Source organism: Centropristis striata, chromosome 5 (genome assembly GCF_030273125.1).
Source record: "Centropristis striata isolate RG_2023a ecotype Rhode Island chromosome 5, C.striata_1.0, whole genome shotgun sequence".
NCBI classification, from domain to species: Eukaryota; Metazoa; Chordata; class Actinopteri; order Perciformes; family Serranidae; genus Centropristis; species Centropristis striata.
In genome coordinates this window covers 26035151-26055124 of record NC_081521.1, presented here as the reverse complement: position 1 = coordinate 26055124, position 19974 = coordinate 26035151, and the positions used below count along the sequence as shown (strand labels likewise).

At 38.1% G+C, this 19974-nt stretch overlaps 1 protein-coding gene across 1 annotated transcript in view; it reads right to left on the bottom strand.

Annotated features, from left to right (window-relative positions):
• The window catches only part of cacna1db (calcium channel, voltage-dependent, L type, alpha 1D subunit, b), a 120445-nt gene that overhangs the window by 19886 nt on the left and 80585 nt on the right, over nucleotides 1-19974 (bottom strand). Inside the window, exons 15-32 of the mRNA XM_059333992.1 lie at nucleotides 17358-17565; nucleotides 16146-16266; nucleotides 14763-14877; nucleotides 14582-14642; nucleotides 14402-14462; nucleotides 12951-13095; nucleotides 12712-12841; nucleotides 11240-11299; nucleotides 9100-9206; nucleotides 8868-8955; nucleotides 7089-7196; nucleotides 6902-6954; nucleotides 6296-6442; nucleotides 5467-5668; nucleotides 5082-5240; nucleotides 4808-4918; nucleotides 3199-3282; nucleotides 909-950 (exon numbers count right to left, since the gene is read on the bottom strand). Coding sequence (XP_059189975.1) covers nucleotides 909-950; nucleotides 3199-3282; nucleotides 4808-4918; nucleotides 5082-5240; nucleotides 5467-5668; nucleotides 6296-6442; nucleotides 6902-6954; nucleotides 7089-7196; nucleotides 8868-8955; nucleotides 9100-9206; nucleotides 11240-11299; nucleotides 12712-12841; nucleotides 12951-13095; nucleotides 14402-14462; nucleotides 14582-14642; nucleotides 14763-14877; nucleotides 16146-16266; nucleotides 17358-17565 — 2002 coding nt within the window. The remainder of the gene's footprint in view (nucleotides 1-908; nucleotides 951-3198; nucleotides 3283-4807; nucleotides 4919-5081; nucleotides 5241-5466; nucleotides 5669-6295; nucleotides 6443-6901; nucleotides 6955-7088; nucleotides 7197-8867; nucleotides 8956-9099; nucleotides 9207-11239; nucleotides 11300-12711; nucleotides 12842-12950; nucleotides 13096-14401; nucleotides 14463-14581; nucleotides 14643-14762; nucleotides 14878-16145; nucleotides 16267-17357; nucleotides 17566-19974) is intronic.

The window sequence follows — 19974 nt, the reverse complement described above, 5'->3', positions numbered from 1 at the left end:
AATTTGAACCAGTGGCCCCTTTGCTGTGAGACAACAGTGCTAACCACTGCATGGATAGAGTTTTAAAAAGAAACTTCAAATGGCACTGTGTCACTGCAGCATGGACAAGATAACCTGATGGCCCGGGAGACTTTTACCACACATGAACAGGTGAGCTCTGGGTGCTGCTGCATACAGGGAGACGATACTATTTATCTGCGTATACTACGTCTTGCTACAGTGACTGCTGCTGCTCCTTCTGATGAACAATGAATAACACTGTGTTAGACTCTTCCTGTCTCTGATTGTTTTTGTTCAGGCACAGTGGATTCTTTCAAATGCCATTAGGAATAGAATGAGAAGCCAAAGGAACCTGATTTATTGACAGATTATCTGTATCATGAACTACTATCAGGCATTCAAAAAAAAATAAAAGACAGCCCTTACAAAAAGCAACATATATAGAATCTGCCATCTAAAGACATAACTGTACACACTACAATCACATTTTTACAAAAGATGAACATCAAAATGGATCTTTGACAAGAAATGTGAACTCAAAACCTTGCATTGACAATGTTGGAAATCTGATAGCAAACACTGCTGAAATGAAGAAATGAGACAAAAGACCATACAGTATCATCTGTTCATCTGCTTCATGCAATGCACCCAGACAGGACAAGGTCTCAACAACAACAAAAAGTCAGTTGAACCAAACAACTGGAGCCAAAATGCAACAAACCAGGTGGATTCAAAACGAGACTTTGACAAACATTGATAGTTCAATCACAAACTATCACAAAATTAAATAAGTGAGACCATAAAGCCTCTCAATGTTTTCATCAGTAAGTGAGCGACAGAGTGACAACAAAAAAGATCTTGATGCTGGGTGATCACAGACGTGCGAAGGGCTTTAATCAGTTTCTTACCCCTGGCTCCACTATCACCTTGACGACAGGAATGGCTGTCGACTTGAAACCAAAAGCCTAAAGTTAATCCGAGTTATACAAACCAGCTGTACAGCATCAAACTGCTGCCAACTTCACACAAAATCAGTTACTTTGATTTATTCAACATGTAATAGCATTAAAAATGCTCAGACACACCTTCACTTAAAAACAACAACACAGCATTACAATTTAGGACATCGAACAAGAACATTATCATCGTAATGTCTGTCATGCAAAAGCTTTACCACGTTTTCAGCAATAACACCAAACATGAGATGCAAGCATTCAGTGCTGGAAACTTTGATCCTAAGCAAAAACCTATATGATGTTGTTTCGCTGTTGACAATGGCAATAAAGCACTGATTTGCCTTCTTAAAGTGGCGGTGATATAGTTTGTTTCACCCAGTGATTTTGCAATTTATGCTGGATGTGCATGTGAAACATTAAGGTGATATTGGGTTTAAATGATATGATCCTTTAATATCAAGCCTAATTTACACTTTTAAATTGGCTAACATTGAAAATTAAATAAAATATTGATTTAATTATAAAAGTAAATTTTTGCTGTAATCATTTTGTTACTGTAGTTTTTGCTCCCTTTCTTTCAAAGACACCAGAACATGCTGTTTTAATTGTCTGCAGGCCACTAAACTGATAAGGTCTTTCTTGCAGTGACAGTGCTCCAAGCTGCTAGAGCGAACTCTCTCTCCTCTGTCCTCATACTGTCTGTCTGACATTTCTGCTGCATTTGACACAGTAAAGCCTGGAGCACTCTACAGGATTTTCACATCTTAAAAGATTCAAAAACAAAAACAAATCCGATCCAAAAGCAGTCCAATTATCCTCTAGTGTGGGAATGGTTGATCCTTCCAGGTGACATGGAAAAGTTGGTGTCTGAACCACGCAGCCTAACAACAGGAGTTCCACAAGGCTCTGTCCTGGGTCTTCTCTTCTTCTCCCACTACACACACAAGCACGGCTTCTCCTGACACCAGGCTTCCTGTCATTCCCCACTGCCACTCAGGTGGAGGCAGGCGTTGCTCCTTACCTGACTCATATCTCAGAATGTATATCAAGCCACCACCTGAAGCTCATTGAAGGGAACTGCTACCTTCGTACCTCCAACCTCTGGTTTACACCCCGGCCCAGTCATTATACTCTGCCTCTGGACAACCCTGTGGTCACTCAAGTTGAGGCTTTTTCTGTTTTGACTACACAGCGGTGAAATGAGCTCCCAAATGAAGTCAGCACAGTGGAGACCCTGCCCATCCTCCACCCCAGACTACTTCTGTGCATATCATAAGTTGTTTTTTTAATGTAATGTGATGTAGATTAGCACACTAAAGAAGAACTCAAAAAATTTAATATGGATTACACATATTAAATTGCCATGTTTACTGCGATTGTTCATTTAGCTTGAGGAACCTCGAAGTTGGTTTTCATAGTTTATAAACATTTATGCAACGACAGGAAAATTATGTGACACTTCCAGATATATGGTGTCTGTGTGCAGGAAAAAATGACATTCAAATAAAAGAGAGAAACCGTGATAATGGCCGGTAACATGAATAAAATGCAACTGTATTTTTACCAGTTGGTCTAATTTAGACAGTATCCAGGGTTCTGTGTACAATGTTTATGATAAAAATATCATATGCTAGAGTTTGAGAAAAGGATTTTACAGTGTGTTGTTTATCTTAAACATCAATTCAAAGCAAGAGAGAAACAAACACATTTATATGGACAAGCCTGCAGCAAGCATGGACTTAATGTTAACAGCAGCTGCAAACCAGAATACAGAGTGGCCTTGAAGTAGCAGCAGAGCGCATTCAAACGAGTTACAAGACAAAAAGGATCAAATCCAAGATTTTTAAATAACTGAGCTGCATTCCAAAACTTCCCATTTAAATCAAGAAGCTGTTTTTAACTTGTTACCATATAGATTTCTTGTAAAAATAAAGAAATAAAGACATAAAAGGAAAGCAAATACAAACAAAAGATAAATCAATCCTCAAAAACTTTGACACAATTAGCAGAAACGTCCTTTTTAATATATATTTGATGAATATAATCAATAAACAATATATAACAAATTTAAAAACTAATATTGTGCATCCACCGCATTTTTAAAGTGGAGTGACAAATTACAGCAGCATTAGTTGTGAAGAAAATTAATTTAGGCATCTTGAATGCAGCTCTGATCTCTGATGCTAGAGCAAGGCCGTCACAGTCAGGCAGGGTTGTTTGTGTGTGATGAATGATTACTTACATTGATCTCAGTGATGGCAATGTCAACCACGCTACCCACAACAATTAAGGCATCAAACGTGTTCCATGCATCAGCAAAATAGTTCTGCAAGCACGAGCAATGAAGACACAGAACAGAAGAGAGAGAGCAAGAAAGAAAGAAAGGTAAAAAAAGAAAAAGAAATAAGGTTTATGAAAAATAGGAACATCATAAAGTTGTGATTAGATTTAAGTGAGAGGTTGAAAGTCAAATCCTTCCAGCTACTATTGAAATGTATTTAAATTAACTACTTTCACAGACAAAGTCATTGACTCCCACTGATTCAGTGGCAGGCTGACATAAATGGCCACCATAGACTTAAAACTAAACAATTTATCTATATCAAATGTGCAAAGCATTTAACACGCAGTTAGCTGAACAAAATTATTCCAGCCAATTAGCAGGTATTCTGTGGTGCTCATCAACTATTAATCTAAAATAGATTCAACAAACTTGCTTCAGAAGCAGAAATTGGCCAACCTAAAAAGATAACACAAAAACAGAGACAGGAAGTAAGGAGGGAAGGAAAGGAGGAAAGATGCAAAGGGCAGAAGAAGCAGAAGAAGCAGAGAGTGGCAGCAGCAGTGGGAGATCAGGAAGAGGGAATGACAGATTTGTACGTACTAACGTCTTTCTACCTGGCTGAGTATGATGTCGACTACACTGCCAATCACGACCAGAGCATCGAAGACGTTCCAGGCGTCCCCGACATAGCCCTGATTATGGCAGCATGCACAGCCAGCGGGAGCACAGGGGGAGGCAGGAGAGGAGAGGAGAGGAGGGGGATGCAGGAGAGTATAAGAGGGAGAGAGGTTACGGTGAGGAGTATATTAATAGAAGGGGAGGTGCTGGTGGGCAGAGGGCCCGAGAGGGAGGTAAGAGGGTCAGGGAGAGTGTTCAAGGCCTGGGCTAACAGGAAAAGTGCCAGGTAAAAACTTTCTGTTTTTATCCGGGATGTTTCCAGAGACTAAAAGGATAAACTCTAAACATGATGATTTTGCATATATTTTTAAAAAGGAGAGGAGAGGAGATGAAACAAGGGAAGAGGGAAGGAGAGGAGAGGAAAATAGAGGAGAGGAGAGAAGATGAAACAAGGAAAGATAAAGGGAGGGGAAGACAAGGGAAGGGGAGGAGAAGCAAAGAGAGCAGAGAAAAAGAGAGGAAAGTAGAGGGAAGGAGAAGAAAAGAGGAGAAGAGGAAACGAGAAGAAAAGAGTTGAGGAAACAACGAGAAAAGAGGAGAGGAAATGAGAAGAAAAGAGGAGATGAAACAAGAGGAAATGAGAAGAAAAGACGTGAGGAAACAAGAAGAAAAGAGGTGAGGAAATGAGACGAAAAGAGGAGAGGAAACAAGAGGAAACAAGGGAAGAGGAAAGGAGATGAACCAAGATAAGAAAGAGAGGAAAGGAGGGGAAAGACAAGTAAAGGAGAGGAGAGGAAATGAGTGGAAAAGAGGAGAGGAAACAAAGGAAGAGAGATGAGAGAGAAGACAAGGAAAGGGGATCAAACAAGGGAAGAAAGAGAGGAGAGGAAAGAAGAGTTAAGGAGAAGAAAAGAGGAGAGGAAATAAGGGAAGAGGAGAGGAGACTTACTCTGGGTTTGAAGGCGATGAGCTTGAGGATCATCTCCACAGTGAAAACTCCGGTGAAAACCATGTTGAGGATGTCCATGGCGTAGTTAAACAGATGAGACTGGCCATGGTGCTGGAAAGAGATGGAGACAGACAGACAGTCATTGTTGAAAACAAAATAATGTGCACTACATACATTACTAGGTCTTTGAAACTGGAAAAATCAGACAATTATGATGACTGAAGGATGACTTACCAGCTTGTTTATGTCAAATGAGTGAAAGGAGAGCACTTACCTGGATGGCCAGACACAGAGTGTTGAGGATGATCAGGACGAACATGACGTATTCAAAGCCAGTAGAGTTGACCACATACCAGAACTTGTACTGGTAGGGGTTTTTGGGGATGTATCGGCGCAGAGGACGAGCTTTGAGGGCATATTCCACACACTGACGCTGCGGTGGCGGTGAGGACAAATAGAGAAACAGACAACAAATATAATAAGACATAATAGATGTTTCATTAGATCTGAGCAAAAATGGACTGCAACTCTTTCTGCATCATTTTTAGCCAGATCCATTTAATTCGGAGCATCAAACACACTTAAGAATCTAAGATAAACAGATCTTGTCCAAAATGTCCACAACAACATGCACAAACACAAACTGGGTCCCTTCCTACCTGGTTCTTGTCCAGCTCACAGTTCTTGTACTCCTTCTCCCCCTGCTCCTGAAAGGTAACGATCACGAAACCGACAAAGATGTTCATCATGAAAAAGGCGATGATGATGATGTAGATAATGAAGAAGATGGAGATCTCGATGCGGTAGTTGTAGATGGGACCCATGTTCTCTCTGTTGGAGTCGATGGCCTTGTAGAGTAGCCTGCAGGAGCACACAAAACACAGGTCAAAGGTCAAGATAATGAACAGTAAATACAGGTGCATCGCAATGAATTAGAATATCATAGAAAGTTTATTTATGTCAGTAATTCAATTGAAAAAGTGGAAATAACACATTATATAGATTCATTACACACCGAATTAAACATTTCATGTCTTAATTTATTTAATTTCTTCTAATTATAATGATTATGGCTTACATTAAATGAAGACCTAAAATTCAGTTTCTCAATAATTATTTTTTTTTACAAAAGACCAATTTTAAGTATTAAGTTTTTAAGTATGTTTAATATGGAAACGTTGGTCTCTGAACAGTATGTCCATCTATATGCACTCAATATTTGGTTGGGGCTATTTGACTTGAACTACTAGAATTTGACATTTCCATGATATTCTAATTCATGGAGATGCACCTGTATTAATTAATATCACTGCTAGTTTTGTTTGTTTAAAGTTACCACTGTATCTTTTTTAAGTACATTCATACTCACAAAGAAGTCAAATTATGGACAAAAATATTATCAAGGATTAAATATCAAGTACTGACAAACATGTCTTGCCATTTTTTTAAATAATAAAGATCCTGTCTCAGGTGCAAAGCGGTACTTACGTGGGCCATCCCTCGAATGTGGAGACAGTAAAGAGAGCCATCATGGCCATGAGGACGTTATCAAAGTTGAAGTCACTGTTGTACCAGATCCTCTCCTTCACCATGGGCATCGCCGTGTCCCCATTGTTGTAGAGAATGTAGGTACCTCTGTGATTCAAACATGAAATATCAACAAAATGTATGCACTTGCACATACAGGTGCATCTCAATAAATTAGAATATCATAGAAAAGTTTATTTATGTCAGTAATTAAATTCAAAAGTGGAAATAACACATTATACGGATCCATTACACACAGAATTATATATAATATCTAATTTCTTCTAATTATAATGATTATTGCTTACATATAATGAAGACTTAAAATGCAGTGTCTCAGAAAGAACAATTTAAAAAAAGTATTTTTAATATGGAAATGTTGGCCTCTGAAAAGTATGTCCATCTATATGCACTCAACACTTGGTTGGGGCTATTTGACTTGAACTACTGGAAATGGACTTTTCCATGTTATTCTAATTTATTGAGATGCACCTGTACATAGAGACACTCATGTAGGCAGATATTCGATGTGGGAAACTTTTAAGAATAAAAATGTAAAAAACTCACTTGCAGTCCTCTGGGCTGGACTTCGCATCATCTGTGCAGCGATAAAATTTCCCCTATGTAAAAAAAAAAAAAAAACAACAACAGAGAAAGGTGCTTTTTTGGTCCAAACCTTTTACTTGTGTATAAATATTTTTTGCCTGTTGATTTGGTTACTACCCAATCACCCACATCTCTTTTTCCACTGTACCTTGAAGAGCTGCACTCCGATACATGCGAACATGAACTGCAGCAGCGTGGTGACGATCATGATGTTGCCGATGGTCCTGATGGCCACAAACACACACTGGACTACATGCTGCAAAGGAAAAACAATTATACACAGTTAATAAGGAAAGGGATTTGCATACACTAGTACAGTGCAGTTGGGCGATATTAGTAAAACTTTCCAGCCTGAGGTTATTATTAGGGCCAGTTGTGGCTCAGTTGGTAGAGCGGTCACTAATTGGTCGGAAGGTTGGTGGTTCACCATATCATCCACAGTCATTTATTGGGCGATACGAATAACTGTCATAAGCGTCTGTACGTAGCTCTTAGCCAATCGTATCAATTATACCAGATGACGTATGTAGAGCGACAGAAATTAGACAAGGAAGCATCGAGGAAGAAGATGACTGATGTTTACACGATGGCGCCGATCGATTATTGCCATTTGTACAAGATATATATGAAGGATGAAGGACACTCCACATATGCACTGCACACTCTTCAGACATATATATATTTTTCCTCCATCAAGGCGATCAATGGCGAGACGACCACAACAACGGGGTCTTGCTGAACACCATTAGCTTAGCCACTAACGGGGCTAGTTGGTAGATTAGGCTTTTGCCAAATCCTGTAAATAAATAAATAAAATTAAATAATTGTTATTTCAATAACAATATCATGATATTGCATGTTTTTTGGTAACTTAATAAATACAACACATATAGACAGTTGTTTTTAGGTGGCGACCTCTCATGGCTGTATTAATGATGACAGGAGCAAAGGAGGAAGTCAGGGGACATATAGTATATAGTATAGTATAGTACATATAGCAGAGTATAAAGAGCAACAAAGTCTGCATAGCAGGGGGTTCGGGGTGGATGAACAGGTAAAAAATAAACAGAGGAATTACGCCCAGGAGACAATTTATTGTGTTAAACCATCCCTTTCGCATGCAGCTATAGTAGACAAAAAGTGCCCTTAGGTTTGCCCTACCAGGAGGAAACACAGTAGCTCCCTCTCATACCCCTTTTCGACCAAAGCAAACCTATTTCCTTTCCTTCGCAGTTGGTTCAACTTGCAAACCACCTCATAATCTGTTTACTTTTCCACAGGTTAGAGAGCCACGTCATTACGTCACTGTATACGTCTGGAAATGTCTGCTCTACGCGACAATAATAACAACAATGGCAGACTATATGTTGCTCCTGGCTTTGTGAGCCTACATTGGCATCCAAACATGACATGTACAAAACATTTGTTCTGCTCGTCTTGAGTGCTTTGGACGGAGATTACGTTCTTATTAACACTGAATGAAAGATGAAAGATGTGTTTGTTGTCTGCTAACACTAGCCCGCTAACACTAGCTCGCTAATGCTAGCTCGCTAATGCTAGCAGTATCAATCACATTGGAGTTAAAAAAATACAATGAATGATACATGTTTTAGTTGATCTTGTTGGTCACGGTAATCCCCCCCAGCCCCTGACATAAGAGGTTCGTAGTTCAGCCAAGAGTTGGTGCCGCTCTAGAATCAGTTTTCCTGGATGGGATCCAGTTCTTTGGCAGTCAAAAAGTGAGAAAATGGTTCAAGATTAGGCCGGACCGGCCCTGGAACTGCCTTGGTCGAAAAAAGGGTTATACAGTGCCCTTAAAATTGAGAAAATGTGCAGTTCCATATAAGCTGACCTACAGATATTATACGAACAGTAAAACACTGAGGATACGTTACACTGCACCATGTTGTGTCACTATCATTCTGACCTTTAGTCCCTTGGCTCTGTTGATGGCTCTGAGCGGACGGAGGACTCTCAAAACACGGAGAATCTTCACCACAGAGATAGCAGAGGATCTATAGACAACACAAGGGATTCAGCTCAGCAAGTCTCAGGGCATATTGCCACCAGTAGAGCGATGCTTATATGTTATGGCAAAAATACCACACAGTTGCTCAACCTTACATTTCAATATTAAAAAGAGATTGAATAATACATACTGAATGCCGAAGGAGACCAGAGACACACCGACGACTAGCAGGTCTAAAAGGTTGAAGTAGTTTCTACAGAACGCGCCTTTATGAAGGAACGCTCCAAACGCTGTCATCTGGACAGAAGAAGGAGACAACAGTCAGGACTAAAGAAGACACATCTGCCGTCGAACACACGGACACATAGATGGGGCAGCTTCAAGTCACGCTTAAAAAATCAGGCTTAACTGTTACTTAAAACTATTTACAGTGTATTTACAGCAACGTTTGCATTTTTTTTGTATAACATTCACATTCATTTTGCATTTCAAACATGAATGTTCATGACAATACACAACATATTTTGTAGTTTAGTAGTTTCCTTCATTGAAATTGAGCTGTTATGTTAATTATTAGAGGTGGGAATCAGCAGAGGCCCCACGATACGGTTTTGTCCCGATACTTGAGTCATGATATGATATTATTGTGATTTTAAGCATTTTGAGATATGGTGAGTATTACGATTACAATATATTGTGATTTAACTGTTTAACTGCATTTTGTGTCCACAAAATTAAATCCAAACAAGAATTGTTTTGTCAAATAAGAGAAAATTGTCAGTCTATTCATCTCACTTCAGTCTTTTTATTTCTCCACAATGAGATTCAAACCCACAGACTAACCAACAAAGTATTCAGTCAAACTGAACTTAACTGATATCAAACATGTATGGACGACAACAACTGTAGTATTTTCTAAAACTTTCCTCAACTTTAAGCTTCACTGCTCTGAATTTTTTTTTAATCAAACATAAAAAAAAGCCTAACTTTGCAGCGTTATTTCTACAACTTCCTGACACAATATCCTGATGCTCATGGTTCTTATAGAATCCTTTGATCTCCTATGACATAAGGAGTATCTCCAGTTTATTCCTACAACTGATATTGATGATTGCCGGCCATAAATCGATTTAATATTGCCACCAAAATATTGCGATACTATGCTGTATCGATTTTTTTCCCCCACCTCTTTTTTTTTTTAAGGTGAGTAATTTATTTATTTATTTTTCAAATAGATTTTATTGATTTTTATCAAAACAAAAACATAAACAACATATAAGTGCTCTCTATATTCACAAAGATAGGAAAATAATTATTAATTAATAATATTTCCCCCACCTCTAATAATTCTGTTGTTAAAATTTTGATACAAAATATTAATTTAACAAGGTAAGCCTGGGTTCACACTTACTGACACAGTAAGTACGTACAAAAACACACACACACACACACACACACACACACACACAGAAATAGATCATATACAATGTAAAATATTCAGACAAGACATGGGAAACATTATTTAAAGCCACTACACTCATTTCCGATGCAGATTAAGCTAGGGACAGGGCCTTTAATCCTCTCCTGAAAATTTTAGTCTTAAGCCGTAATACATGACGTTTACCTGGTGCAGACATGCAGCGAGCAAAAGGGTTAGGCAGAGGATTTAATTCTAACAGCAGAAATGATAAAACTGTTCCTGATTTTTGTGGATTTCTTCAAGCACGTTATTTTGGGAGTGCAGAAAAGACACGATACAGGGGTCATATCTATGTGTACAGGATGCATTTAGGCAGTGGGATATAAAGCTTGATGTTAGTTCAAGTTCAAGTTCATCTCTCCACAGTTCAGAATATTTCAAACAGAATTCTAATTAAAAATCAAAAATATAAGACTCTATTAGTCAATGGTGCTGACAGTGATCCAGGTTAAGAAAAATGGTAATGGTTGGTGAAAAGTTTCAAAATGCCACCAGTCATAGTGCCAATCAATCATATATTTTTTAGTCTTCAGAAAATAAATAAAAGAAAGAATTGTCACATTTTAGTTCAAAGAGTAGTTGTACTCTGGAGAGCCACTGGTCCATAAACTGTTTGAGGATGAAGAGGGGAAGTGGGCCGTAATGGAAAAGTGACTGACAGACAAAAAGTATCTGACGAAAACGCATGATCTCCACGTTAACTGACCGGAGCCATGACAACAAGACAAGCAGGTGGCCGCTTTATGACCCAAAAATTATAGAGACAAAAATGAGGGGGAGGAGGACGTGTGCAGCAAGCTTGGAAGTGGTGGGTTGTTGCTGAGGCAACGCAACAGTTATTATTGTTTACCTTAATTAGGATCTCAAATGTAAACATACTAGTGAAGACATAGTCTGCATAGCCTAGGATCTGAGGAGGCAATCAGAGTGACATAAGCACGCAGGGTTACTGAAGCTCTACCCAGCACAGCACAACACAGCACTAAGGTCATTTACCTTCAACAGGATCTCAACAGTAAAGATTGCGGTGAAAGCATAGTCAAAATAACCAAGTATCTGCAAGAGGCAATGCACAGGTTCAAGTCATCAATCCAAGATAACAGCACAACAGCATACAGTTTATATTTACAGTTAGAGTCTAAAACACACATGAAAATAACTTCACAACTTCTATATACTGCCCCTGTTCTCTGTGTTTCTACGTAGCTAAGCCAGCTGGTAAAATCTTCTGTTATTTGAGTTTCATTTGCCAAATCGTGCTTTCCGTAGACCTTTTATCACAGCAGACATTTTGACTTGTCAAAGCACAGGAGTTACTGGTAACATTAATGATGGCTCCTTCCCAGTGGTGAAATGTAACTAAGTACATTTACTCAAGTACTTAAGTACAATTTTGAGGTACTTCATACTTCTACTCTGCTACATTCTGAGGCAAATATTGTACTTTTTACTCCACTACATTTAACTGACAGCTTTAGTTACTTTTCAGGTCGAGATTTAACCTTAAAAAACATGATCATTTTAAAGTGATTAGACCTGTTTTCTCAATTAAACCTCATAACAGTATTACATCGCTAGTTAAATGAGATTACATTGAGAAAATTAAAACGCTGCTTACATAAATGCAACAGTAATCTAATAATATATTTAGAATATCTTTAATGACATTTTGATACTTTTGTACTTTTACTGAAGATTATTTTGTAAGTATTTGTGAGTATATGAGTGAGTATCTTTCCATAATATTATTATTTATTTTACTTGTCTCAGTTTGTTCATTTTTTTTACCATACCTATAGTTAATCGGGTGTGCTTGGATTTAATTTGTTTTGTTTTCTTCTGGTTTTCTTCCATTGATCTGTTGTAGCAGCTCACTTTTTGTGCCATTTTGTTTTTATGGACCCTAAAACTGAAACAGCTCAATGTATTTTGGTCATTGTAAATTTTATTATTTACACCTGTGCTTTTCTTAATGTGGCAAGTCAAAATGTCTTCTGTGATTAAGGTTGATTGTCAATTACAGTGAGACACATAAACCCTCTAAATACACATTCGCCCATAAAGTTGGAATAAAATATTTTTTACCTCTTTCCATGAAATGATTGTGACAATGTGATTTATTCTTGACAGATAAAGTGTATATCTCAACACTTTATTAATCAAACTCTTCCAAGCATATCACAATAAAAATGAAACCACAATAAACAGAGGATTGTGTCTGAAAACACAGTTATTCCATCTTTTTGGGCGAACTTGTACAATAAACGTGGAGTAGCCTTTTAGGTCAGTTAAAGACTACAGTCCCAGTGGTTGTCTACGTACGATATTGCGAGCAGAGAAGTTGCGTATCGGGTCTTCAGCAGCCAGAGAGACGGAGCTGAGCATGATGAAGACCAGGATGAGGTTGGTGAAGATCTGATGGTTGATCAGCTTGTGGCAGAATACACGAAACCTACAGCACAAAGTTAACAAAGAAGGAGAAAAGACGGGAGCAGATAACGCACAGTGAGGTTGGTTTTATGACACATCACATATCACCAAACAGCACGTCAGAGACTCACGGGTTGGTGCTGCTGAAGATGAAGAAGGCGCTGCCCGCTGGGATGGGCGGGGTCTTCTCTTTGATGGTGAGTTCAGACAGCCTCTGGGGGCGGGGCCCCAACGGGACTTCTGGCAGGTGGTCGTTCTCTTCTTCTTCATCACATGCTGGGAAACAGAACTTTTTTTATTACCTCTTAATATAAATAATTATAATTAAAAAAAGAATTGTTACAAGAACTAGTGAATTAAGGAGAACTCTATAGAAATAAATAGATCATAACTGAATACTTAAAGGTCTATTTTGGAGTTACAGTCATGGAAAAAAATATAAGACCTTTTTCTCTTTGCTTTCTTGTTCATTTTAAAGCTTGATACATTTGTTTGGAGAAATATAATGATACAAATAAAAACAGCTCATAATAGTTTAATTTAAAAGCTGATATCTAGCCATTTTCTGTGGTTTTCTTGATAATGATTATGGTTATTATCAAGGAAACCATGGAAAATGGCTAAATATCAGCTCTTAAATTAAACTCTCATGACCTATTTTTGTTGTTATCATTATATTTGTCTAACAAATGTACCTTTAGTTGTACCAGGCATTAAAATGAACAAGAAATTGAAGAAAACAATGGTCTAATATCAAAATGTGACTTCATATCTTTCTGTGGTCAAATGTAAAAAACAAAAACTTCCAACTGAAAAAGTTTTGCAGCCTGTCTATACTGAAAGTGTTCTAGAAAACGAGACTCCATCAGCTTTAGTTTTATGGAGAATTTTAATGTTCAATAACTGGAGGGCACTGTTGGAGTTCTCATCTGACTGTAGTTGGTTGAAATAACACTTCAGACCTCTACCTCTGATTTTTCTCATTTTTCAAGTTTAAGTGCTGTACATAAGTACATTTTTTAGGTACTTTTAGTTTACTTGAGTATTTCCATTTATGTAACTTTCTATTTCTACTCCACTACATTTTGAGGCAAATATTTTACTTTTTACTCCACTACATTTAACTGACAGCTTTAGTTACTTTTTTGTTCAAGATTTAACATGAAAAACGTGATCAATACAAAATAATTTAGCATTTTTATTAATTAAACCACATGACAGCATATGAAGTAGTTAAAATGAACCCTACCTGGACAACAGTAAAATGCTGCTTACAAAAATGCATCAATACAAATATTCTAATAATATATTTGAAATATATAAAACAATCTGAGTGGGTCCATTATGCATAACAAGTACTTTTACTTTTGATACTTTCAGTACATTTTGACGCTGATACTTTTGTACTTTTGCTTGAGTAAAGTTTTGAATGCAGGACTTTTACTTGTAGTGGAGTAATTTCACAGTGTGATATCAGTACTTTTACTTAAGTAAGAGATCCACCACTGGTCACAACAACATGAAATTGGATGAAAAGGTTCTGGACCCCAGTTTGGGCCCTCATCACTAAAGACACTTTTACCTGGAGGGTCGATGTTTGGATACGACTCCTTGTCATCCTCCAGCAGGACCTCTGCTGGCACCTACACATATAAAAATGTACAATTAGATGAAAACTAGTAACTAATGCACTGCAGGGCAGGTGGTCTGTTAATAACAAAAGGTTTCTAAAGAGAACTAGAGCTAGTCTCTTGTCTTTTACCTTGGTTTCTCCATCACGGATGTCTATTATTTCAACTCTCTTTTTATCTGTGCACAGATCCCTGTTACGGACAGATGAAACAGTGAGTAACTAACGATAAAAAGTGCTTGTAACAAATTTGACCAAAGGTCTACAAATACAATCAATGTGATTAGAAATGAAAATGTGAAAGCAGCTGTACTTGGCACTGTTCTTCCTCTTCTTGGCCTCCTCTTCCTCCTTCTGCGCCGTGTTGAGGCTCTCTGCGTCGGCCAGGTTGTCGACAGCGATGGCCAAGAAGACGTTCAGCAGGATGTCTGGTCATGTGACTTAAGGAGGAAGCACTGACTGGCATGAAAAGACACACCTGGGCTTTAAGAATATAGAACAACATAAATGGTAGAGGTGTGAATCACCAGAAGCCCCACGATATGTTTTTATCCCAATACTTGAGTCACGATACCATATTATTGCGATTTTAAGCATTTTGCAATACTAGTGCAGTGCCCGTACGAAGTATGTATTTGTACATTACGTGCCACCCTACAACGTCTGCAACTCCATAAAACACCTACTTTTCATAAGCTAGGCACACCATCCAGCACATACACATTGAACATTGATATTCGCTGGAAACTAATTGAATATTATTGGAAAATCAAACCTTGTAGCGCACTTTAAAACTCCGAAAGATAGGTAGGCTAAATAGACTTACAGATGAGATGAGTCAGGCGTGGAAATCCAGAGCGAATTGTGTTACTGACCAGGTGTAGGACTATCACACAATGGGGCGGAGCTCCCCTAAAAGGCGTCCGATCGGAAACAGTTCAAAATCGAGGATGCACACCTTCGTGCCATGCACAAGCCACATATGAAATCTTAGGTCAGCGAGATATGCCCTAGACACACATCCACACACACACACACACACACACACACGCTTCTTGCTTTATAGATAGATGGTGAGTATTGCGATACAATATATTCCGATTTAACTGTTTAACTGCATTTAATTCAATCAATTCAATTGTTTTGTCAAATAAGAGAAAATTCTCAATCTATTCATTTCACTTCAGTCTTTTTATTTCTCCACAATGAGAGTCAAACCCACAGACTGACCAACAAAGTATTCAGTCAAACTGAACTAAACTGATATCAAACATGTATGGACGACATCAACTGCAGCATTTTATCAAAATTTCCTAAACTTTAAGCTTCACTGCTCTGAATTTTTTGGAATGAAACATAAAAAAAGCCTAAATTTGAACGTTATTTTGACAACTTCCCGACACGATATCCTGATGCACATGGTGCCTATAGATTCCTTAGATCTACTAGTTTCATATTTCAGTTTTCAGTATCTCCAGTATATTCATAAAAGTGAGCCCACTACAGCCTCTGTTGAAACGCATAACATCGATACTTGGCGGCCATGAATCGATATAATATTGCCATGCTAAATATCTCAACACTATGCTGTATCGATTTTTCCCCCACCTCTAATAAACTGGCTCAATAGTAAAACAACTTTTTCCACACAGGCAAGCGTGAAAATGTGGATTCGTGCATTTATGTGTTAGGATACAGTTTCCACAGATGAAGAGGATGATGAAGTAAATGCAGACCACCATTCCAGAGGAGGCCGGACCGCCGTACGCCATGATGCCGTCGTACATCACCGTGTTCCAGTCTTCTCCTGTCAAGATCTGGCAGACACATTACACAGTGGAAGACATGTTAATCATTTATTCATGACTGATTAGAGGAATGTGCAATATTCTCTGTGCAATGATCCATATCCAACTGCTGACTCTGTCTACATTGCACATAATGTTCCTAAAGTTTTTATTTTATTTTTGTTTAAATTGTTAATACTTTTTATATTTCTACTTGTTTATATAGTGATTTTCTTTTTAATCCCACATTTCATTGTATTCTTTCTTTTACTGGCAGAAACAGGCTTCGATAATAGAGCCCTACAGATATATTAGTTGTCAGATATTATTGGCAGATATTGGCCTATCAAAGGTACAACTTGGTGTATATGCTGTCCAATATGTGCCGTTTTGAAAACTCATTTTACACTATATATAATGCAGCAAATGTTGTTTGATAATAATCAGCGATTGACCGATACTCAGTGGTGGAATAAGTATTTAGATCCCTTACCTAAGTAAAAGTACCAATGCAACACTGATCTTTAATATATATATATATCTTTATATATTCAATATCTTTAAATGTATCATGTTTATCATGTTAAATCCTGACCTGAAAAATAAATAAAGCTGTCAGCTAAATGTAGTGGAATAAAAAGTACAATATTCGCCTCAAGATGTCGTGGAGTAAAAGTATAAAGTTACATAAAACGGGAATACTCAAGTAAAATACCTCAAAATTATACTTAAGTACAGTGCTTGAGTAAATGTCGTAAATTAGTTACTATCCACCGCTGCTGATACTGAACAGTAATGATGTTTACTTAGCTATTTATTTTATTCCTATTTATTCTGTATTATCTCAGTTATCATTCATAGATTTGGCTGTCAATGAAATACATTGTTTGTATAATGTAGAACAATGTTAAATTTTATTTTAGTTTTATGTTTGAGAAAGTAGCTCTCTGGGTAACGAGTGGTGAAATATCGGTGCTTAATCCACATAAAAAATAATAATTCCAGCTCTAAAAATTACTATATTGGCTCTGTATTGGTCGTCTCGCTCTATTCCTTAGTAATCATATAATATGATTCTTGATAATCATATCCAAATGAAGTAAATAAAACCAAGCAGTCACCTGAAACACAGTGAGCAGCGCCTGTGGAAAGTTATCAAACGTGCTCCTTTTGGTCACAGTCTCATCAAAGTTGAACTTGCCCCCGAAAAGCTGCATGCCGAGCAGGGAGAAAATAATGATGAAGAGGAAGAGCAGCAGCAACAGGGAGGCGATGGACTTCATGGAGTTGAGCAGAGATGCCACCAGGTTACTAAGAGATGCCCAATGACTGGAAGAAGAAGGAAAATAAAACAAGTTAACAGACACACCTGTGAAGAGGAAGATGGATGGATGGATGGATGGATGGATGGATGGATGGATGGATGGATGGATGGATGGATGGATGGATGGATAGATAGATAGATAGATAGATAGATAGATAGATAGATAGATAGATAGATAGATAGATAGATAGATAGATAGATAGATAGATAGATAGATAGATAGATAGAAGCATTCAAACATACATGAGCATACATTAAAATGAACTTAACTTAACCTATAAATAATAAACCTATGAAATTTGAATTTCCAAGTATTAAACATTTGTAGAGAAATTTGACTTTAACTGGGAAATTAAACATTGCAGGAAATTAAATAATGTGCAGATAAATGTGCAGATAAATTAAACATTTGCAAAGATGACCAGGAAAGAATAGTGTACAAAACAGAGAATAAAAATATGGAAATGAAGGTTGGACAAGGCATGAAGATTATTCTCTGGCCATTTTGATTTGTATGGCCATTTTTCAACATTTCCACGTGTCATACTTTAACAAACTCCACCTAGGGATTTAACCGGACTGGCTTCAAATCTGGTCAGTCCACCAGACATGTACAAAGATAAATTGCGAAGCTTTTAACTTTTTATCAAAGGGCGCGGCCGTGGCGAGGCCTCAAATTTCACTCTATCGCCATAAAACAGGATTTGGGGGCGTGGCCTTGGTGGCACAGCGAAATTCGATGTAACGCCATGACATAAAAACCTGCTGTTACTCCACTAAACATGTTCAGATCTTTTCCAAACTCTTCAGGTTGCATGCTGTTGCCGTGGTGACCATCCACGCGGTGAAACAGGAATTTGTTGTAACTTCACCATACATTGTCCAATCTGCCCCAAATTCGTTATGATTCACAAGGGTCCATGCCTGAACACATCCCTATCTCAACTCGACTGGCCAGCTCCCTGGGTTGCGAGGGCCCGTTCACTGCTGCTTGCAGCCCTAGTTTACATGTGTTCTCATTTGGCATTTTTTGACAAATGGGAAAAAGAGCTAGCTACTCACATTATGAACTATAGTATGTCAATAGCTGTGTAATGGTCTGCTTTTATTTTGTGTGTGCACTTCCTGTTTTATTTTGTAGTATTGGCCTGTGTTTCATCCTACCCTTTGTGAGATTGTCTTTGTTTTTCCAGAGAACACGTCTGATTTTTGCCTGCCTGTTTTTTGGATTTCTATGGATTACTGTTTTTTTCGTTTGATATTAAAGATTGGATTTTTGTACACCAGTCTTGATTTCCCTGTATTGAATCGTTTCAAGCTGTCCCATCAAATACCCTATAAAAATATTCATACATTCATTATCCATAACCGTTTATAGGCCGTACTTGGTTTGCAGGGTGCTGGAGCCGATCCCAGCTGACATTGGGTGAGAGGCGGGTACACCCTGGACAGGTCGCCAGACTATTGCAGGGCAGACACATGAGGCGTGTTTCCTCTGAGTACTTTTTGGAAAGCGGCTGAGTGGTTTGGTTACGCACACTATTTAGTTCCTCTCGGCCTCTGTTCCCATACAGGTACTTTTGTAGCAGCTAAGCAACAGAGTTCGAATGTGACATAAATAGTTCTGTGACACTTACGTGATTATTCAGCGACAATTTTGACCGTGACATCAGCGACGCAACGCTGACAACAGACTGACGCGGCAAACTTCAAACACTTTTTCCTTTGTCCATCGTCTTCTTTGGTTTCTTGTTCTCGATTCTCTCGTCTCAGTCTGCTCTGCTTATTTCTTTTAAAATGGCGCTGATATGTTGTGGTTGTGTTGAGTTCTACTCACATCATATCTCACCTCAACCGTATCCAATCAGTGTCGATTAGTTAGTAGCGGCTAAGAAAAGTACATTTACAAGAAATCATTCATCCCCTCTGCAATAACTGTCCTAAACAGCACAACATAGGCTACACTGTTTTTATCTTGTTATCTGAATGTTATAATTTGTGATGCCGTGTCAAAGACAAATTTCTGTTTTTACTGTAGAACAGACAATAAAGTTTTATCTTATCTTATCTTATCTTATCTTATCTTATCTTATCTTATCTTATCTTATCTTATCTTATCTGATCTCATCTTATCTTCCTGAGCCGCTAACCGGTGAAGTTGGTTAAGATCTTGGGCGGATCCTCTCTCCCAAGCCACAACCATAGCGGCTCACTAGAGGGAAAAGTACCTAATGAAACACACCTATAGAGACAGACAACCATTCACACTCTCATTCACACCTACAGGGAATTTAGAGTCACCAATTAAACCTAAGTGCATGTTTTTTGAATGTGGGATAAAGCCGTAGTACCCGGTGAGAACCCACGCTGACAGCGGAGAACATACAAACTCCACACAGAAGAGCCGCAGGCCG